Below are 22,855 nucleotides of genomic sequence, written 5' to 3'. Positions count from 1 at the left end.
CTTCTTCCAGGTCTCCCATGTGGGTGCAGGGGCCCAAGGACTTGGGCCATCTTCCACTGCTTTCCCAGGCCATAGCAGAGCTAGATTGGAAGAGAAGCAGCCAGGACTAGAACCGGTACCCATTTGGGATGCCGGCGGAAGATTAACCTACTGTGCCAGGGCATTGGCATCCTTTGCTCTTTTTTTTTTTTTAAGATTTTTTATTTATTTATTTTACAGGTAGAGTTACAGACTAAGAGAGAGAGAATCAGAGAGAAAGGTTTTCCATCCAATGGTTCACCCTCCAAATGGCCACAACGGCTGGAGCTAGGCCGATCCGAAGCCAGGAGCCAGGTGCTTCCTCCTGGTCTCCCATGCGGGTGCAGGGCCCAAGTACTTGGGCCATCCTCCACTGCCTTCCAGGGCCACAGCAGAGAGCTGGACTGGAAGAAGGGCAGCAGGTGCTCATATGAGATGCTGGTGCCGCAGGTGGAGGATTAACCTAGTGCGCCACGGTGCCAGCCCCATCCTTTGCTGTTTTAACAGGATCAGAGTCAATGTTAGATCAACTCTGTTCTGGCCATGATCCTGTCCCTTAAATGACTTCCTAGAAAAAATAAAAGTGAATTGAAAAAAGTAGAAATGAGATTGGAATACATAGTGTCTAGAGTTTGTCAAGAAACACAAGAGACAAAACTACAATAATTCTAGTTGGAAGAACTAATTGGCTTTCATTTGCAATTCTAGAACTGGGCAACACCTCATCCTGCAAAATGGGAGTTGTGTGTTGGAGCAAAGGAGGTTAACTGTATGGGCAAAACAGGGCTGAAGATGGCAGAAACAGAGAACAAAAAGCAGATTGCTCATTTCAAAGTTAGTTTTCTTGTAGAGGTTAGAGCAGAGGGGATTTCCTTATCCTGTTGGCTAACACTAGCCAGTTTGGGGACCTAGCTTTAATCTCTCTCTCCTGATTTCTTGAAAGGGCAGATAAACCATTTGTTTCTTTTTGGTGACATGGAGCTTCCACATGAGTAACTTCATTCTGCTCTGATCTGTTGAGCCTGGTGCAGAAACTCAGTCCAAACTACAATTCTCTCTGCAGCAGCAGACGGACTTCTCAACTGGGCTGATGTATTCAAAGAAATCCTTATCACTCAACACTTTGTTCCCATGTAGCAGTGATACCCTGAACTAGTTCTCACCAATATACTTGATTTAAAGGAATGTCATGTTATTTTAGACCACTCTTTGGTCACTACATATGACTTCATAACACGATAAACTAGAAGTTCCAACTGGAAGTCATTTGATTTATGTCTCCTGGCCCCGCCTCTATTAATGAGCCCTGCAGCTGTGGGGTGGTTCTTTGTGCAGGGTTAAGGAGCACATGAGAATAGAGTATGATAATTCCTGTCGTTACCCTTCGTGGAATAAGCCAGATGTTTCTATTTGCGAAGGAAAAGCCCACACCTAGTGAAGTATTTGTTTACAAGCCTCCCAGCAAAACAAAAGCCTGGAAGAAAACATTCAAGGGACATGAGTCTTAGAAACCTCGCAAAACACCACCACCGTCCCCACTTCCTGGCCCACGGGGTTCTTGCAAAAGACCCAGAAAGGCTGATCCGCTGGGTTGTAAACCGCAGTTACAACGACTGTTACCACGTGAACAGAGTCCTGCTCTGGCTTTATGGTAATTATCCACTTTTCCATCATTACGGCACTCTAAAATACACACAAAAACATGTCTTTAAAAAAACCCTTGTCCTAAATTAGCTTTGGTGGAAATACTTTTGGGACAATGGCCGTCAAAGAAAATCTGAACAATCACGTTTTAAAAATCGAAAGTGAAATCAGTTGTAACTTTTTGTTTCTGTTAGTGAGCCATCATTGGAGACGTCAGGTTTGCTATTCTGCGTTATATTTTAGAGGAACAACGCCACCGTTTTCTTGTTTCGTTTTTTCGTTCTTAAGGAACTAAGCCGCTTCCCGCGAGCGACAGCTCCTGCTGCCAGCGGCCGAGGCGCTGCTCGGACCCGGGACGTCCCCGCCCAGCCGCCGGGTTCCGGCCACCCGGGCGGCCAGGCTTTCCGGAAGGGCGAGCGCGCGGGGCTGGAGCGCTGCTCCGGGCAGGTGGACGCGGGTGAGTGGGGCGCCCTGGGCCCAGCTGCCGTCCCTGCCCCGGGCAGGCCAGGACTGGAGAGGAGGGAGGAGGGTTCGGTGAGGCCTGGAACAGCGCGAGACTGGGGAGCCCCGCGCGTGGGGAGCCCCGAGCGTTGGTCTTGCGCTTTCGGCCAGAGGGGCGCCCACACCCACGTACTCCACGCCGCGCCAGTCCCCAGCTCCAGGCCACTTCCAGGGACCCATCTACCCTGGGCCCAGCGAGCTTTATCTGACCGCATCTTCTGTTTGCATTGCTTCACTCGGGGAAATTGAAACTTAACATTTGTGTTTTCCCACGGTGTTCCTTGGGTGTCTCTGGAGAAAATTCTTAGAACAATGGATTTCTTAAGGAGACTGTTCTTGGCAGTCACGGAGTTTGGCCATCGTGGGGCACCTTTCAGAATTTGCGAAGTTTTTTTCTTGAAGCAGACATCCAAAGAGGGAATACCAATGTTAAATAAATTAAAAAAAAAAATTGTAGGAGACTCTTGTTTTGGACAAAGCTCCTGCGCCAGGCTCCAACAGACCAGGCTAAATATCAAAATGGAGTCACCCAGGCTAAGCTCCAACCACTAAGCCAAACGAAGCTGTCATCTCTCCTGAGAAATCAGGGGAGATCTAACAGGCTCACAGGCTCTTTTCGAGTCCCAGGATCAGGGAGTGCCTTCTGCTTTAATCCTTAAAAAGTACCCAGAAGTAACCTCGCCTTAACCTATCAGTTGTTTTTCTATCGTTCTGTCTGTTCCTGCCTTGCAAGGGAGGCAACCCTGACATGACCGATCCACTTTATGTTCTGGCTTTCTGCTTTTTTCACCTGGTCTGTGGCTATAAAATCAACTTCTGCACTCAGCCCAGGGGAACACTTCCTATATTTTATGGAATGAAGTGTTGTTGGATTCTAGCATTAAGCCAATTAAATTATCATTTTGTCCCTTGACAGTGTGAGTTCCCAGCCTATCTGACACACGTGTTCTATTTCCTTTCTTGGAATCTGCTGCCAGGCATGCATATCTGAAGATTTGGTTCGTATGTCCTGGAACCACGGTGATGTGAGAGTATTAGGGAAATAAGGTGATGGTGATTGGTACTGGTTTTTCATTCGCTGCCCTAACCAATTACATAGGTTTAGTGGCCTATCTTAGACTGTGGGCTTGAAGTTCTACCCAGGTGTCATTGGGCGAAAATCAAGGTGTTGGCAGGGCTGCCTTCCTTTCTGGAAGTTTGTGGGCTAAATCCCCTTCCCAGTTTCCCAGGGCTGCCCACCTGACTTGGCTGAGTAACCTTCCTTCATTTTCAATGGCAGTAACATTGCATCTCTGGCTGTTCTGCTGGGACATCTCCCTGTGACTGCTTGTCTCTTTCACTTTTTTTTTTTTTTAAGATTTTATTTATTTGAAAGTCAGAGCTACATAGAGAGAGGGAGATACAGAGAGAATGTTCTTCCATCTGCTGGTTCACTCCCCAGATGGCTACATGACCAGGGCTGAGCCATGCCCAAGCCAGGAGCCAGGAGCTTCTTCTCGATCTCCTGCGTGGGTTCAGGGGCCCTGGAACCTTGGGCCAGCTTGCATTGCCTTCCCAGGCATACATATTAGCAGGGAGCTGGATTGGAAGTGAGCAGCCAGGACTCAAGCTGGAGCCCATACGTGATGCCTGCACTGTGGCACAGCAGCAGTATTTTTAAATGGAGCATAATATTATGATTGGGAGATAAACTACAAAAAATGTTAATACCTATTTTTTGTATATTGTGTTTAAAAGCAGTGGGTTTTTAGAGTTATGTATTTATAGATGTGAAATGATTTCAAATACAGACTTTGGATATAAACTACATGGTAATAAAAGCTTTCATGATCAGAGAAATGATAGAACAAAGAAGAGCTGTTTCAGGGCAGGTGTCTGGCCTAGCAATTAAGAAACTGATTGGAATGCCTGAGTCCTAATTAGAGTGCTTGAGTTTGACTCCTGGCTCCAACTCTTGTTTCCAGTTTCCTGCTAATGCAGACTTTACAAGGTAGCAATGTTAACTCAGGGAAGTTGGGTTTATGCTACCAATGTGGGAGAGCTGGATTGAGTTCCCAGCTCCTAGCTTTAGACCATTCCAGCTTTAGCCATTGCAAACATTGACTCCTCTTTCTACCTCTCAGATAAGTAAATAAAAATTTAAAAAGTTATCTTAAAAAAGAAGATATATTGCTTCCATAAAAGGTAAATTCTTTCTTTCCTGAATATATATTATTTAAAAAAATACTTACTTTTTATAGTAAACCAGGAATCATGGCAGCCGGTGAAGACAACAAACAGCAAGCTTTGAAGGAATATCCAGACAAAATGTTGGATAATGCAGAAATTGAGGTAAAAAGGGGAAATTACTAGGTATTATAAAAAATCTGTTGGTTCTTTATTAGTTTTGAAGTAAGGCATGCTTTGTATGTCTTTGTCCAACATTACCATGAATTTGGGAGACCATTGGGCACTCATATTTTTTTTACTTTCACTTTGTCATCCAAGTCTTACAAGAAGGATCCTATTTCTGTTCTTTCTCTTATAAAGTCTACAACATTCTCTGCCTTCTTACTCACTCCCTCCTTTCTTGGATTTGAACCCAAAAAGTGAATAGTTTAACAATTATCTGATCAGACCACAAGTAGTGACAGTGGCTGGGTAGCTTAAGACATGTACCCAAGGCCATATGCCTGGCATGTCAGAGCAGCTGTGTACGATGGGAATAACAGGTAATCTTATAAAAGCTAGCCTCAGAGTGACATGTCCACAATTATAGTGCCATTTAAGAATCATATGGTAGTCTCAAATAGCTGGGCAGGGACTGAGCTCTCAGAAGATCTGAGTCTCTATCCCTGCCTTAACTTTAACCATTTCTGCGATTATGGTACAGTGTGAAAGCTGGTTTCCTTTTTCATTAATAGAAATAATAAAACTTGGCAGAGTCATAGGTGATGAGGTAAAATAGTCAACAAATCTATTATCCATATAATCGTTCTTATTCTGAGACTGTCTAAAGCCCCTGTTCGCTTTGCTCTGGGTAAAAGACACTTAGCATCTTTAATTCATTTAGAAAAATGATTTCAGGAGTTGTTTAAGTTCTTTGGAACCATTTCATATTTTCTAGAGATTAATTGATGATATTGCAAAGGAAAATGCCCTGCTGAAGGAGGAGATCCAAAAGTTTGAAGCTGAGTTGCAAGAGAACCCCGGAGACTTCCAGGTAGTACTTTAATTATTTAATACACCACATTTTTAATGGATATGCACTCTTCAGGGAAAGCTATTTAATCTACAGGATTCACCTTTAAAGCATTGTGATCATCCATGGCACTTTTATTTGTAATTAACCCCAAATGGAAAGCAACCCAAAGCCCTACTGTCATGGACTGAATCATTATTAGGGTATATTTACACAATGGAATACTGCACAGTAATAAGAATACACAGACCACAGCTACATACAACTGGGGTGACTCTCACAAACACAATATTGACCCAGATAGGATAGATGAGGGCATATCGCATGCCTCTATTTAAATAATAACAAGGGGCCAACGCTGTGGCTCACTTGGTTAATCCTCCGCCTGCAGCACCAGCATCCCATATGGGTCCCAATACGTTGTTCTAGTCCCTGTTGCTCCTCTTCCAATCTAGCTCTCTGCTGTGGCCCGGGATGGCAGTGTAGGATGGCCCAAGTGCTTGGGCCCCTGTACCCGCATGGGAGACCAGAAGGAAACACCTGGCTCCTGACTTCGGATCAGCGCTGCGCCGGCCATAGCGGTCATTTGGGGGGTGAACCAACGGAAGGAATACCTTTCTCTTTGTCTCTCTCTCTCACTGTCTAACTCTGCCTGTCAAATAAGTTAAAATAATAATAATAAAAGCAGGATGTTCAAAATTAGGATAATAGCTACCTTTGGAAGTGAGTTAGATCCATAAGGGAAACCAAGAGGATTTCTAGGGTGTTGTCACGTTTTGTGTGTTGTCTGGGTCCTGGTTATATGTGTGTGTTAGTGTGGAGTTTCATACTGTTGTATATTTATGGTACAGGCACTTTTCTATTATTTCTTTAGTAAATGTTATAAAAGCAAGAGTTAATAAAATTTACAAAAACAGAAAAGATGGTAATTAGTAATCAGTCTTGGATCAAATTTTTGGTCTTCTCACTGATACCTTTTGTTATTCTGCTCATCCAAAGTGGCAGGGTAATTTGAATGAGTTTCATAGTTAGAAAAATTGGGTGTATATTAACTGTCACCATTTAAATTCTCTCCTTTTTGGTATTTGAATTTGATATAGCTTTTGCCCTTGTTTTCCTCTTATCAGCTAAGACTGTTAAGAAATGAAACCATTGTCAGTGTTTGTTTCTGAAATGGAGGATAGGATTCACATGGGTGGACATCAGGAAGCAAGGCTGCCTGTCTCTGGCGTGGGCGACTTCTAGCAGAAAACTCTGTTAGGGGTCCGGTTACTTCCAAGACTGGAACCAAGTCATTTGGTCTTACCCCAAAGAAACCAGCTAGCACAGTTGACACCTTTTACAGAGGACACAAACTGCGACCCAGAGAGCTAAGGTGAATTGCTCCTAGCCTCAGGCCTTTCTCTAACTTCAGAAAGCGCTTGGCATTTCAGAGTATAAAGAGTATTTCTACATTATTGGGAAACCTGCGTTTTCTCAGACATTGCAGATTGTTTTGAAATTAGCTATGGGAGTCAGATATTCTACTGAAGTTGCATGTAAAGACGCAAAATAAATGTAAACTTAGAACAAATAACTCTCCGAATGTTTCTGATCTGTTTGGGTAATATCTATCATTTCAACCTGTAAAATAACCATGCAAAACAGAAATGTGAACAACAAACTCATTTGGACATTTTTGTGTAGTTGTATATGTCTGTTAATCCCAATGGTTTTAAACAGTTAAGTAAAACCTAACCTTATTCTCTAGATTATAATTCTAGTTGATACTGTGTGTTCACATTTTTATAAACCTAAGTTGTGATGATGGTTGAAAAGTTGATGAGCAGATGCTGTAAAGACAGAATTTAAAACTGATACTTTCTTAAAAGTTTATTTATTTAGTTGAAAGTCAAAGTTACAGAGAAAGAGAGAGAGCGGGAGAGAGACAGAGACAGAGATAGAGAGAGACCTTCTATCTGCTGAGTCACTGCCAAGATGGCCATAATAGCCGGGGCTGGGCAAGGCTGAAGTTGGGAGCCAGAAGCTCCTTCCAGGTCTCCCACATGAGTAGCAGGGGCTCAAGCACTTAGGCCATACTTTGCTGCTTTTCCCAGGCCATTAGCAGGGAGTCGAATTGAAAGTGGAGCATCCAGAACACAAGCCGGTGTCTGTATGGGATGCAAGCATTGCCGGTGGCGGCTTTACTCACTACATCACGATGCTGGCCCTTGAATTTAGTAAATTTTAAATCATATGGTTCAGGAGGCTTTCATTTAGGCAAAATTATCTGGAATTGCCATCAGAATAACCATATATATTCAACTTTATATTTCATAATTATTTGCAGTGAAATTAAATATACTATGCAATGATTCCATTGTGATAGTCTATTATTAACACAGTTGTTTAAAGGATCCTTATCCATATGAAGGACATAAGCTTTAGAATAGAACATCCTATAATATTGACCTTCTTAAATGTTGATTAGAGGCCTGCGCCGTGGCTCACTAGGCTAATCCTCCGCCTTGCGGCGCCGGCACACCGGGTTCTAGTCCTGGTCGGGGCACCGATCCTGTCCCGGTTGCCCCTCTTCCAGGCCAGCTCTCTGCTGTGGCCAGGGAGTGCAGTGGAGGATGGCCCAAGTGCTTGGGCCCTGCACCCCATGGGAGACCAGGATAAGCACCTGGCTCCTGCCATTGGATCAGCGCGGTGCGCCGGCCGCAGCACACCTACCGCGGCGGCCATTGGAGGGTGAACCAACGGCAAAAGGAAGACCTTTCTCTCTGTCTCTCTCTCACTGTCCACTCTCCTGTAAAAAAAAAAAAATGTTGATTAGAAAAAGTGAGAGGATTATAACTCCATAATTTAATTTGTGAAATGATATTAAAAGATTAGCATTTGATTACATTACAGAGTACTTATATAGGAAGAAGCAATTATTTTTTTTTAGATACTTCTTTTTTTTAACTTTTATTTAGCAAATATAAATTTCCAAAGTACAGTTTATGGATTACAATGTTCCCCCACCATAACTTCTCTCCCACCCGCAACCCTCCCCTCTCCCACTCTCTCCCATCCCATTCACATCAAGATTCATTTTCAATTATCTTTATATACAGAAGATCAATTCAGTATATATTAAGTAAAGATTTCAACAGTTTGCACCCACATAGAAACACAAAGTGTTAAGTACTGTTTGATTACTAGTTATATCATTGATTCACACAGTACAACACATTAAGGACAGAGATCCTACATGAGGAGTAAGTGCACAGTGACTCCTGTTGTTGATTTAACAATTGACATTCTTGTTTATGGCATCAGCAATCACCTGAGGCTCTTGTCATGAGTTGCCAAGGCTATGGAAGCCTTTTGAATTCACAAACTCTGATCTTATTTAGACAGGGTCATAGTCAAAGTGTAAGTTCTCTCCTCCCTTCAGAGAAAGGTACCTCCTTCTTTGATGGCCTGTTCTTTCCGCTGGGATCTCACAGAGATCTTGGAAGAAGCAATTATTAAATATATTAAAACCATACTCAATATTCTGTGAAATCAGTGGAGAATGAATTATTGGGTAAGCAATTCACATTATCATTGGAAAGACTTAAGTTATTTCTTGATTTTAATCAAATATTTCTGCTTGAATTAGATTAAAGAAGATATTCCTGGAACAAAGATGAAATTCATATCAGTAGAGAATCCTGTGAATGACAACCAGTTTTTAAATGTTTCCTGTTCATTTCAAGTGAATCTGGAAGTTCCTTATGAGCTACAAAAAGGACAAGCACTTGTAACATTTGAACAGGAGGAAGGTATGACCAGTGTTCAAGAATACAACCCTGGGAGCTTCAGGAAGCTCTTGGACTTCCACAGATGTTTTACAGATGTTTAGCTATTGCTTTACAATTTCATGTGTATCATTTCTTCTCATTCTCATAGTGACACTCTGTGGCAGGTATGAATAACCATCCCCTCTTTTCTTTTTAAAGATTTATTTATATTTGAAAAGCAGAGTTATAGAGAGGCAGAGAGAGAGAGAGAGGTCTTCCATTCGTTAGTTCACTCCTCAAAATGGCCACAACAGCTGGAGCTGGGCTGATCTGAAGCCAGGAGCCTGGAGCTTCTTCCAGGTCTCTTGCATAGGTGCAGGGGCCCAAGGACTTGGGCCATTTTCTACTGCTTTACAGGCCATAGCAGAGAGCTGGACTGAAAGTGGGGCAGCCAGGGCTCAAACCAGCACTGGCACTGCAGGTGGTGGTTTTACCCGCTATGCCACAGTGCCAGGCCTTGAATAGCCCCTTTTGATGGATGAGGAAACTTACTCTGAGATGTGAAGTACCTTGAATATGATCATCTTCAAAATATAATAACAGTAATAAGGTTGTAGAATTCTGCAGACCTCAGAGTGTTCTCAGAGACATCCCATTTGTACTGCATACTCTATAATGCAGTCAGGTAGAAGAGTTAACTAGTTCTTTCTCAGTATCCTTGAGAGATTGGTTCCAGGACCCTCACTGACACCAAATTCCATAGATGCTCACATAACATGGTATAGTGCAGTCAGTCACACACTACATGACATGCCATTTTATAAGCAACTACTTACACTGAGATACTTACCCATCTCAGTTTGGGTAAGCTCACTCTATAATGTTCACTTGACAGTGAAATTGCCAAATGATGCACTTCTCAGGACACGTCCTGACACTGAGCTGCATGTGATGCTATTTGCATTTAACATGCATATCCTCCCGTGTCTTTAAATTACTTGTCATTCCTACTATTGTATAAATGCTATGCAAATAGTTACAAATGCTATGTAAATGGCTATACTGTGTAAGGAACATTGACAAGGAAAGAAGAGTCTGTACATGTTGACTTACAGGCACAGTTGTTGTTTTCAGATATTTGCATATGTGGTTGGTTGAACCTGGGGATGTAAAAACTGTGGATACAGAGGTGAGCTCTGTTTACAGTTTACAGCCAAGAAAACAGACCCTGAGGATTTACTTATGGGCACATAACTAGGAAATGGAGAGAACTTGGGAGTAAGGCATTTGGGGTGAGACCTGATGTTTGCTAAGTCTGCCAAATCCTTATTGAGGGGGATGTGGCTGTGGGTGCCAGCCTTGCCCATTTCTAGAAGCATGATTTGGATGGGTTCTTTATAAATCTCATATTTTTATGACGGACTGTGGTAGTTCCTACTTCCTGGTGAGGATTAAATGAGAAATGTTGGCAGAATACTTAGCCCAGTGACTGCCACATAATAAATGCTTATTACATGTCAGCTATTATTGCTACACATTAGGAATCTTCCAGATGAGGAAACAGAGGCTTAAAGAAGAGAAATAATTTGCTCAAGGTCCATACAGTTAAAAAATTGCAGAGGTAAGTGAAATCTCTGAGTGCCCCTGTATTTTCTATTGGACCAACAGCCCTCTGAGCAGACTGTCATCCTGGGTAGGTGATGGCATGGAGCTAGATGGTCTCCATAGACATTCCCCTGGCAAGATACTGAGAATGTGTGATTACAACCCACGCCTCCTGACGTCTGGTCCACTACTCTCACCTGAAAATAAGTGTTAAAGGTGATTCCAGCAGGTTTTCATATACACAGATGAAGCACATATCCCAGTGTGCTTTCATTCACTCTGGAGCCACTACTACAGCTGAGGGTGCAGGAGGAGACCAAGGACCATGTTGGCAGTGGTAATTGAGACAGGCACAAATGAGGATTTGAGGGGCAGACTTCTGTACAGTAGTCGCCTGGGAGTGCCGACACTGAGATTCTCTCCAAAAACCACATCACTCCTTCTACCCTTGACATAGCTCTCAGGTTTAAATACAATTAATCAGGAGTTGGCTTTTGACTATCAAGAATCACAGATGTTGAGACATGAGCAGTCACTCTCAACTGGGTCAGATCATCAGATGTTGGGGACTCTCTTGGGAGTGGTAGGGAAAGAGGATCATCCGAGTATTACCTCACTGATGTTTTGTTATTGTCGTCTGTTGCCGTTAGCAAAAAAAAAAAAAAAAAAAAAAATCATCCAAGTTAGAGTCATGCTGCGGTACGGCACGCCCTACTTTCTAGCTGCGTTTTTCTCTTCCTCCAGCTGTGCTGTGCTCTCTGGTTGCCATAAACACATGTGACATTTACAAGGCATAGAGCAACCACCTCTTATCTTCTTGATAAATTAGAATGAGCGGCTCCAGATAGCAACAAATGAATGTTATACACTCATGTCACACAATTAAAAATTAATGCCCATCCACATACATTTTAAACAGATACAGAGTTTGTTCTCTGGAGTTCTAATCGTCTTTGGCATAATTGTATTACTGACTTTTTCTCATTTGTATGGATTAATTAGACTTGACAGATCTGTGATTGGTTTAACAGGGCTATCAGCTTTTTAAAGCAGGATCTCAAGGGCATTTTAGCAAAAAAAAGAATTCCTCATTAAGTATGGCAAACAAAAAAGGCACCCTGATATATTCAAGCCTATGTTTAATATGTTATCCTTGGGAAGATCTAGACAAAAATGAATATTTACTTCTCTGGTGTTAGTGACATATAGGGATGATTGACGAATAGTGAGGTTGAATAAGTGTAAATATGACACTGATCCAGAGATGTTTTCCCAACTTACTCAGCATGGAAGAACTTCTGGCTATGCTGAATATGGTAGGGGCATTTTCTGGCAATGCTGTCAATGGTGTGAAAGAAAGTATGTGGATGAACTAAAATAGAATAGGAGTTCATGGAGGAATTATCAGTCTTATCTCTTGATATAAGGGAAGAGAGTGTCACTTAAGATGAATCTAGGATTTGAGAATGTCTACCATAATTTTTCTGATGTTTTGTGATATTTAATATTTGTTTTTTGGGTGGCAAGACCATTATCACTTGGGATTCTCTAGAAAAATGTTACAATTACAAAATAGATAATTCATGGTAATCTGTCTAAACTAAAAGCATAAAAATTAAAAATATCTCAAAATGCTGGAAATTAATTCTTCCCAAATTATTTTTCAGTTGCTCAAAATGTGATAAGAATGGGGAATCATTGTGTGCAGATACAGGATATAAACATGAAGGTTAATGCCAAGCCGGTCCCATTAAACTCAGGAGTCAGATTCCAGGTAAGTGATTAAAGTTTTTTTAGAATTTCATTAAATAAGAGCATTTTCTCATCATTCATTGTTTCATAAATTTGAAACAATTTTATAGGTTTGTGTAGAAATTTCTAAAGTGAAGATTAATGTTAATGGAATTCCTGATGAATTGCCTGAAGATCAGATGCGGGATAAACTAGAACTGAGTTTTTGTAAGACCCGAAATGGAGGTGGAGAGGTGGAAAGTGTCAACTATAATAAGCGGACCGGAAGTGCTGTCATCACATTTGTGGAAACTGGAGGTACTCACACATTGGCCATTTAACAAATGCCCTACTGTATCAATTATTTTCTACTGTTTCTGAAAGTATTCCAACTCTACTATTCATTTTGTAATTTTTAAAGATTTTATTTATTTATTTGAGAGGCAGAGTTACAGACAGAGAGGGAGAGACACAGAGAGAGGTCTTCTATCCTCTGGTTCATTCCCCAAATGGCCGCAATGGCTGGAGGTGGGCTGATCTGAAGCCAGGAGCTAGGAGCTTTTTTTGGGTCTCTCACACTGGTGCAGAGGGCCGAGCACTTGGGCCATCTTCCACTGTCTTCCCAGCCCATAAGCAGAGAACTTGATCAGAAGAGGAGTAGCCAGGACACGAACGATGCCCATATGGGATGCCAGCACTGCAGGTGGAGGCTTAGCCTACTATGCCACAGCACTGGCCCCCCAATTCTACTTTTTAAATTTAAAATTTATTAAACAACATAGTAATTGGGGATTTGTAAAAAAAGATTTGTTTATTTGAAAGGGAGAGTGATACAGAGAGAGAGAGAATCTTCCATCTGCTGGTTCACTCCCTGGATGACCACAATAGCCAGGTCTAGACCAGATTAGCTGGGCTGTCACAGGAGCCAGGAACACTACCTTGGTCTCCCACATGAGTGACAGGTAACTCACCTAAGATCACAAGGTAAGTGTGTGACACAGCAATTGAAATATATCAGTGTACACACACACACACATACATATATATATATTATACACACACACATACACACACTCATACAAGAAAGCTTCCAAAAGTTCATGGAAAATGTGCATTATGAAAAAATTGCATGGATTTCAAAAAAATTTTTTGCACCAAAATAAATTTGTTTTAATTTTATTTTCCCACAGAGTTTTATCTACTCTTGTAAAAAAACCTGTCATTTCCTTTTTACATGGTATTAATATACCACATTTTAAAAAATGTATTTATTTATTTATTATTTGACAGGTAGAGTTATAGACAGTGAGAGAGAGAAACAGAGAGAAAGGTTCTTCTTCCATTGGTTCACCCCCCAAATGGCTGCTACCGCCGGCACTGCGCCGATCCGAAGCCAGGAGCCAGATGGTTTTTCCTGGTGTCCCATGCGGGTGCAGGGACCAAGCACTTGGGCCATCCTCCACTGCCCTCCCGGGCCACAGCAGAGAGCTGGACTGGAAGAGGAGCAACTGGGACTAGAACCCGGTGCCCACATGGGATGCCGGCACCACAGGAGGAGGATTAGCCAAGTGAGCCACGGCGCCGGCCCCGTATATACCACATTTCTTAAGTGGAAGGAATCTGTTCCAGGGAGGAGAGTAGAGGTGACTGGAAAGCGCAGGTTGATATTTGTTCTTTTGTAAGTTAGAAATGGACTTCTACCAAATCATCATGGAGGATTTACATGCTTATGATGGAAAATAGGAAAATAGGAGATTCTCTAGCTTTCTTTGTTAATAAAGTTCTGGGAACATGCTTGTTGTGAAAGACTATATCATCTCAGAAAAACTTTGCTTCAAAATTTACTTATGCATTAATTCCATTTTCCATGAACATTTTGGAGTATTTTCCTGTTGGAAGTACCATCTGGGGATGAATGGACAGGATAGTCTGGGATAGGGATGAGGAGACAGGATATATTTTTGAACTTGTCTTCACTTTTTTCTTTTCTTTTTTAAAAAAGATTTATTTATTTGAAAGACAGAGTTAGAGAGAGATTGCCCAGAGACCCAGCTACACCCTTCACCCTCTCTTGAAGTCAGAGTTCCCACAGTCTCAGCACACAAGGCTTCCACAGTCACAGGGTGCAGAGGATCCGCTCTGCTCGGCTAGACTGTCCTGTTTACAGAGAGGCAGAAACGTTCCCACAGCCTGTGGTTGCTCTGCCTAGGCAGTTTGAGACCCAGAGCGGAGAGGCTGTGGACACCTCGCAGTCCTACGTGGGTGCCCAGCCCCCTGGCAGCCCTCTCAACCAGACTCAAAGTCAATGGGGAATGTGGATTTTTCCCTCTGGTAAAATTCCTGGATCACACGTGTGCCCAAGAACTGCCAGTCCACAGCCCATTCTCACTTCACAATGATGGTTTATTGCTGCCGGTTGCCAGGTGTGTGCACCCAGAGCTGCTGTCACAGCTACTGACAAGATGGCGTCTCATCTCGGCCGGTTGCTGGGCATGTGCACAAGAGCTGACATAGCTGTAACATTTGTCCAAAATGGCACCTGCCCTCTCTCAGCTGGATGCCAGGTGCCATTGTGTGGGGGACAGGAGAAACATGCCCTTTCCCCCCCCACTAGGTTAGCAAGTACCCTGTTTCCCATAGGGCTCTGGGCTGGATTCACACCAGACTCTCCCTGCTGTTACATCGCCGGTGGCATGGGCTGCCGCAGTCTGATCCCATGTCATTCTCCAAAGCTGGCACTCTCTCAGGCTCCATGCTGTGCGGGCCTGTGTTGTTTGCATGTTAGTGCTGTGCATCTGTACCCTCCATGTAGATCCACAGCGTCCCTCTTCCTCCTGTAGAACTTCCACTACTGTTTTCTCCCTAACTCTCCCTTGAGAATGCTCGCTCTCTCTCTCTCTTTTTAAACTATCTTTCTCTAGCCTAGAGCAGAGCACTCCCTCCCTATTCTGCCATCTCACTCTTTCCCGTTTTTCTTTTCCTTTTTTTATTTTCTTATTTGAAAGATAGAGTTAGACAGTGAGGGAGAGAGACAGAGAGAAAGGTCTTCCTTCCATTGGTTCACCCCAAAATGGCTGCTATGGCCGGAGCTATGCTGATCTGAAGCCAGGAGCCAGGTGCTTCTTCTTGGTCTCCCATGCGGGTGCAGGGCCCAAGAGCTTGGGCCATCCTCCACTGCCTTCCTGGGCCACAGCAGAGAGCTGGACTGGAAGAGGAGCAACCAGGACTAGAACCTGGCACCTATATGGGATGCCGGCGCCGCAGGTGGAAGATTAACCTAGTGAGCCACAGCGCTGGCCCACTTTCCCCAGTTTTTCTAAAAGACATTCCAGGCTCCTCTTCCTTGCTTTGACTTGTAGCTAACATCACTATTTCAATTTCCTGAATATCATGTATTAGTTATAGGATAACTTAAGTAATTTACTGGATGTGTGTAAGTGTATTATTACATTTAAATATATTTACAATTTATAACACACGTGTATGCACACACAAGAGTCTTTCAAAAAGTTCATGGAAAATGGAACTGAAAGTTTCTTTTGGTTCAAAAAATTTTTGAAAACCATACATGGTTTTTCCGTATATGCATTTTCTGTGAACTTTTAAAAACTCCTTGTATATGATATTCTAATCATAGTTTTCATTTATACTTCTTGAGAAACTAAGAAACATTCTAGTCTTGTTAGAATGATTGGATGAATTTCTGCAGCTGATTTTTATGTTTTACGCAGCTCAGAGTAGGTCTTGTTAAGGATGTTACTGCCCTCTGAATGTTGTTAGTTGCAGTGGATAGTTTAAGAGAAAAAGAAGCATTTAAAACTAATATTTGTTTTTTATTTTTAAAAACTATGTGCTTGAGTCTTCAAACTGGAGTGTAGAATTCCTTAGAAATTAATCACTGAGGGGCCTGTGTTGTAGTGTAGAGTTAGGCTGCCACCTGTGATTCTGGCACCCTATTTTGGAATACTGATTTGAGTCCCAGCTGCTCTGCTTCTGATCCAGCTCCCTGCTAGTGCCTTTGTGCTTAGGCTGTTGCCACCTACGTGGGAGATCTGGATGGTGTTCCAAGCTCCTGACTTTGTCCTGGACCAGTCCCAGCCATTATAGGAAGTGAAGCAGCAGATGGAGATCCCTTTTTCTCTCTGGGTCTCTCTGTGTCTCTGTAACTCTGCCTTTCAAATAACTAACTAACTAACTAACTAACTAACTCTTTACAAAAGTGAGCAATCATGTTGCAGTGTTCACTGCAGTATTGTTCTGTTTGCAGGAAGTTTTTTTTTTTTTTTTTAATGTTCATAGAGTTAGAGAGAGAGGGAGAGAGAGAGAGGGAGAGAAAGAGAGAGAGCGAGAGCGAGCGAACGAGCTAGCTACCTTCCATTCTTCCATATGCTGCTCAAAATATCTGTAATGGCCAGTACTGGGTGAGGCTGAAGCCAGGAGCCACGAGTTTTATCTGGGTCTCCTATGTGGGTTCAAGAGCCCAAGCACTTGGGTCATATTCTGCTGCTTTCCCAGGCACATTAGCAGGGAGCTGGATCAGAAGTGGAGCAGTTGGGACTTGAACCAGTGCCCATATTGGATGCCTTTCATTGCAGGTGGAGACTTAACCTGCTGTGCCACAATGCTGATCTCTTGTAGGAAGTTTTAATTTGATTAAATGTTTGTGATACTAAAGAGAACCATTTCTTTTTATTTACTTTTAGTTGCTGACAAGATTTTGGAAAGGAAAGATTATCCTCTTTACACAAATCAAAAGTGCCATAGAGTGATTGTTTCTCCATACATGGAAACACATTTGAAAAAGTATCAGGTAAAGTCACTTCTTTTCTTTCAGTTGGAGAACTCACTGCCCAAGCCCAGCCCACAAAGAAATAAAGAAAAATTTGTATCTGTTACTATTTGAATGTTATCAGCAGGGGACATCAAAATAATGACTTCATTTTTGCTTGATACAGAATGAATTTGTCCTTTTAAAGACTTTTAATATAAAGCTGTGTCTTATTTATTGTACTGATTTCTATTTTAAAATATATTTATTTATTTTCATTTTACTTGAAAGACAAAGAGATATTCCATACACTGATTCACTCCCCCAAATGCCCTCAATAGCCAGGGCTGGGCCAGATCTAAACCAGGAGCTGGGAACTCTATCCAGGTCTCTTGTTTGGATGGCACGAACCCAAGTACTTCAGCCTTGTCTGCTGTCTCCCAGGGTGTGCATTAGTAGGAAGATGGAGCAGACGCAGATGGGCCAGCGCTGGAACCAGGCACTCTGATAATGGGATGGAGCATCCCAAGAGGCAACTTAACTGCTCTACCAAAAGCCCATCTTCATTATACAGTTTTTTTTTTTTTTTTAAAGATTTATTTGGCTGGTGCTGTGGCTCACTTGGCTAATGCTCCGCCTGCAGTGCTGGCACACCGGGTTCTAGTCCTGGTTAGGGCGCCAGGTACTAGTCCCGGTTGCTCCTCTTCCAGTCCAGCTCTCTGCTGTGGTCCGGGAGAGCAGTGGAGGATGGCCCAAGTGCGTGGGTCCCTTCACCCACATGGGAGACCGGGAGGAAGCTCCTGGCTCCTGGCTTCGGATCGGCACAGTGCCGACCGTGGTGGCCATTAGGGGAGTGAACCAACGGAAGGAAGACCTTTCTCTCTGTCTCTCTCTCACTGTCTACAACTGTACCTGTGTCTCTCTCTCACTGTCTAACTCTGCCTGTCCAAAAAAAAAAAGATTTATTTATTAATTTGAATGGTAGAGACACAGAAATAAGGAGAGAGGGAGAGAGGGGAGGGAGAGAGAGAGAGAGAGAGAGAGAGAGAGAGAGAGAGAGAGAGAAACCTTCCATCTGCTTGTTCACTCCCCAAATGGCTACAATGGCTCTGACTGGGCCAGCCCGAAACTAGGAGCTGGGGGTTTCTTCTGTTTCTCCCATGTGGTTGCAGGACCTCAAGCACTTGGCTGTCCACTGTTGCTTTCCCAGGATATTAGCAGAGAGCTGCATCAGAAGTAGAGCAGCTGGGACTCAAATTGGTGCCCATAAGGGATGCCGGCACTACAGGCAGAGGCTTAACTTTCTCCGCCACAGTGCCAGCCCTTGTCATACAGTTTTTTGAGCTGAAAATTCAACATGATGATGGCATGACCTTTATTTTTAAGGTGGAGACATATGTTCATTTCTCTCATATGTCTACTCACTGGGCTTCAGGTACAACTCCTCCTGCTCATTTTCTCCAAACTTGTTATTTTTACTACAGATCTGCTTCCTTTTCTTCCTCCTCCTCAGATATTAAGTGGCACTACCATCTACCTGGTCCACCAGCCTGAAAGCTAGAACTCATATTCAACTCACATTGCTTTACCTGCACAACACCCATTTGGTGACTAGATCTTGTCAGCACTGCCCCTGCCTCGTCTTTCCCCTGCCCTTGGAGCTGCCCTCCTTGCCTCTGCTCCACATGATGCCGCCACAGTTATCTTCCTGACTCTGACATTCTCTTGCTTGAAAACTCTTCCTCAGGCTCTGTCTCTCCTAAGGCAGAGACCAAAATATTAAGCAGATCTTCTGAAGGTAGAGTTTTGTAATTCGAAGTTCTTGGAAATGTTTCTGTTTATCTTTGTTTTCCTCTTCTTAGGCATTTTCAGGGGTATCTAAGAGGACTGTGCTTCTGACTGGAATGGAAAACATTCAGATGGATGAGGAGATTGTAGAGGACTTCATTGGCATTCACTTCCAACGGGAGAAGAATGGAGGTGGAGAAGTCGAGGTGGTCAAGTGCGCGCTGCAGCAACCTTACACAGCATATTTTGAAGAGTAGACTCATAGAGTCATATGAAAATTACAGCTGTGACCAAAGTCATTGTAATATTTGACAAAAACTAGTACTATTTTCCTCACAAAAGGAAAACTTTTAATTCTTCAGTGTCCATTAATTCTTAGATACAAAGTATATTTCCATGTGTTTAGCTCCTTCATGGTATCTAACTGTGCTGCATGTTCTCAAATGGAGTAAGTGTCCTGTATTGAAAACAGTTTTGTTCATCAATTATACAGATGGTCTCCAGTCTGTTGAAATCAACTTTAAGTGGCCTCGAAGTCCTCCTGCCTTTACTGGCTCATTCTGCATGGTCATGTGGGCCAACTGGGTTGTGATCCCATGCCCAGCTTGTAGACTTGATGCTTAACATTTTTAAAAATGCAGTGACATTTAGCAGTTGCTGGTTTCTGTGGACTTTACCAAAGATTCAAGGCATTTCACTCTGTAACTCTGAAGATTCTCAGAGCTGAGTGTGGTTGTTTTCCTGAAGCTTGCCAACCCTCCCTTGACTGCTTTCAAGCTATCTTCTTCTAAATAGAGCTTGTTAAGGCCTGTATTTTCTTTTCTTTTACACTTTAATGGAAAGAATCAGAAGACTTTGAAATAAAGAGAGAAGTAAATACAAAGTTAGTAATTCATCATGTTTGATGCTTGGGGTTAAAAACGCAGTACTTGCCCTCTAAGAGCTGAAAGTAGTTGGAGAGAGACCTAGTTTATTAGTATCCAACTGTTTTTACCTTAAAGAAACATAAGTGATAAAAATCAGAGGTTCCTATTGAAAGAAGATAAGATTTTATTTTTGGTTAAGAAGCTTTACAAGATTTTATCCTAAAATAGTTTGTTTCATGAAGTGCTGGAAGCAGAATTAAACTCATGAAATGTCAGCATAAACGAAATGCATTTACAAGGTGTTCTCCACCTAAGCCTATCCAATGTGCCTGCCATCTAAAAAATCGCAAAGAAAAGCTTGGTTTTGCTTCTAACATTAGGTTTTAAAGTTATGTTGCGGGGCCAGTGCTGTGGTGTAGTAGGTAAAGCCTGCAGTGCCGGCATCCCATATGGGTGCTGGTTTGAGTCCCAGCAACTCCACTTCTGATCCAGCTCTCTGCTGTGGCCTGGGAAAGCAGTAGAAGATGGCCAAGTCCTTGGGCCCCTGCACCCACGTGGGAGGCCTGGAAGAAGCTCCTGGCTCCTGGCTTCGGATCAGCACAGCTCCGGCCGTTGTGGCTATTTGGGGAGTGACCCTCAGCCTCTGAAACTCTGCCTTTATGTTGCTATCAGAAATACTCATTAGTCTCATTTCTCTTAGGAATGAAAGAAGGTAACTAAAAACTACTCGCTTTATAGTAATTTTATATTTACTGTTAAAAATATACTTCTTGTCTAATGTTCTTTGGGAATGGTAAAATTATGTAAACTAAAAAATGTAAAAGTCTATGTTCTGTTCCTATAACCAAACACCTGAACCTGGGTAGTCTGTAAAGAGCAGAATTTTGTAGCTCACGGTCTGGAGAGTGGAGAGACCGAGAGCGTGGCACGAGCACCTGCTTGGCTTCTGGTCAGGGCATTCTTGCTACAAGCGTAGTACATGTTGAGATGAACCAAGCTCATCAGGTAGAACTTGCTTCCATAACAAAGCCATGCCTGTGATAACCTATTATTCCATTATTCCATGAATCCATTCACAAGGGCAGAACCATTACAAACCAACCACTTACCAAAAGCCCCATCTCCAAATACCATTGACATATATTTTCTGAATGGAATTTCCAATACATGAATTTTAGAGACATTCCAACCATGGTAAAGAAAAAGGGAACTTAAAATACCTTTTATGTTTCTGTTGAAGTCTTACTAGCACAGAGAATATTAATCATTATGGTAGATTCCTCATCAGGAAGAATGTTTTCCTGTTATTTAGGACCAAGCTTGAAACAGTCACTTTGTTTCTTCAGGATCTTCTTTGAGTCAGAAATTGATAATTTATCCAATTCTAAATCTTCATAATGGTTTTTGATAAATATGATTTAATCTTTGAATTTCTGTCCCCAACACCCAAAGGCAATCTGGCAGGACATTAGAAATAAAGCGTTGATTCTCTTATTCCTAGAGTTTTAGGATTTAGCCATAAGAAAAGTGCCTTGAAAACTTACTGAATTCACTGTATTGACTATCTAACGTATTGAATATATCAGCATTCTACTTCAGAATAGGAATTTCTGTATCAATGAGAATAGGCTATGTGATACTGATGTGACAGATTATCTCCCTCAATTTCAGAGGCCTAAGACAACAAAGGGTTATTCCTTGCTCATGCTGTATGTCCATGATAGACCAACAAAAAGAGCTCTGCTCAATGGTAAACACTTAGGGGCCCAGGCTAATGGCAGCCATCACTCTTTCATGTTACTGAGTGACATGCCTAGGGAAGAAAAGAGCTTTGGAGAGTCTTAATTAGCACTGAAATTCATAGCCTAGGAATGATATTTGCCATTTCCCCTCACAGCCCAGAACTTAGCACATGGCCCCATCTGAGCATAAACGATGCAGGGTGGACACTTCCTCCATATGCGAGGAAGGCAGAAAGCTACATCTTCTTAGTGAATAGCACTAACGATACTTGGGTGGTATTCAAAAAATACATGGGGGCCAGCGCCGTGGCTCAATAGGCTAATCCTCCGCCTAGCGGTGCCGGCACACCAGGTTCTAGTCCTGGTCGGGGTGCCGGATTTTGTCCCAGTTGCCCCTCTTCCAGGCCAGCTCTCTGCTGTGGCCCGGGAAGGCAGTGGAGGATGGCCCAAGTGCTTGGGCCCTGCACCCCATGGGAGACCAGGAGAAGCACCTGGCTCCTGCCTTCGGATCAGCTCGGTGCGCCGGCCGCGGTGGCCATTGGAGGGTGAACCAACGGCAAAAGGAAAACCTTTCTCTCTGTCTCTCTCTCACTGTCCACTCTGCCTGTCTTAAAAAAAAAAAAGTGGAATAATATAATGAAGATTATTTTAAAAATCACCAAAAATCCACCTCTTGAGGTAACGATAAATAGTTTTTCAGTGTCCTACTCTCCATTTTGTAAAAAAAATTATCCATTATATCACATTGCATCTTGTAAATATACCATATGTTAGCTATTATTCCCTTAGTGTTTGATATTGAGGTTATTCTCAAGTTTTTATACATAAATGTTATGATGTATATAAACCTGTTATGTCTTGGTGTACACAAATCTTTTTCAGCACTTCTGGGCTTACTTCAAGATGATAATTTCTAGGTTGATAGCCTGAGGTATAAAACCTCTTTTAAGGATTTTAAGGGTCCGGTGCTGTGGCATAGCCGGTAAAGCTGCTGCCTGCTGTGCCGGAATCCCATATGAATGCTGGTTTGAGTCCTGGCTGCTCCACTTCCGATCCAGCTCTTTGCTATGGCCTGGGAAAGCAGTAGAAGATGGCCCAGGTCCTTGGGTCCCTGCACCCACATGGGAGACCTGGAAGAACCTGGCTCCTGCCTTCAGATCAGTGCAGCTCCGGCCGTTGAAGCCAACTAGGGAGTGAACCAGCAGATGGAAGACCTCTCTCTCTCTCTGCCTCTCCTTCTCTCCCTGTGTAACTATGGC

At 42.7% G+C, this 22,855-nt stretch overlaps 1 protein-coding gene across 2 annotated transcripts; it reads left to right on the top strand.

Moving 5' to 3' along the window:
• Window positions 1-1,790: 1,790 nt before the first annotated feature.
• Window positions 1,791-22,855, top strand: NMI (N-myc and STAT interactor). 2 transcript variants are annotated; one of them, XM_062186639.1, is made up of 8 exons: window positions 1,791-2,119; window positions 4,404-4,494; window positions 5,270-5,365; window positions 8,976-9,138; window positions 12,369-12,475; window positions 12,564-12,750; window positions 17,136-17,242; window positions 19,063-22,853. In XM_062186639.1, the coding sequence occupies exons 2-8, from the start codon at window positions 4,417-4,419 to the stop codon at window positions 19,243-19,245; spliced, it is 921 nt and encodes a 306-aa protein (XP_062042623.1). In that variant the 5' UTR covers window positions 1,791-2,119; window positions 4,404-4,416; the 3' UTR covers window positions 19,246-22,853. The 2 variants fall into 2 exon arrangements, with proteins under 2 accessions (XP_062042623.1, XP_062042631.1); XM_062186647.1 differs by lacking the exon at window positions 1,791-2,119 and adding an exon at window positions 3,115-3,210 and having other exon boundaries at window positions 19,063-22,855.

This window comes from Lepus europaeus, chromosome 1 (assembly GCF_033115175.1).
Source record: "Lepus europaeus isolate LE1 chromosome 1, mLepTim1.pri, whole genome shotgun sequence".
In the NCBI taxonomy this organism is placed as follows: domain Eukaryota; kingdom Metazoa; phylum Chordata; class Mammalia; order Lagomorpha; family Leporidae; genus Lepus; species Lepus europaeus.
The sequence above is the reverse complement of the archived record's forward strand: the minus strand, read 5'-3'. Positions and strand labels throughout refer to the sequence as shown.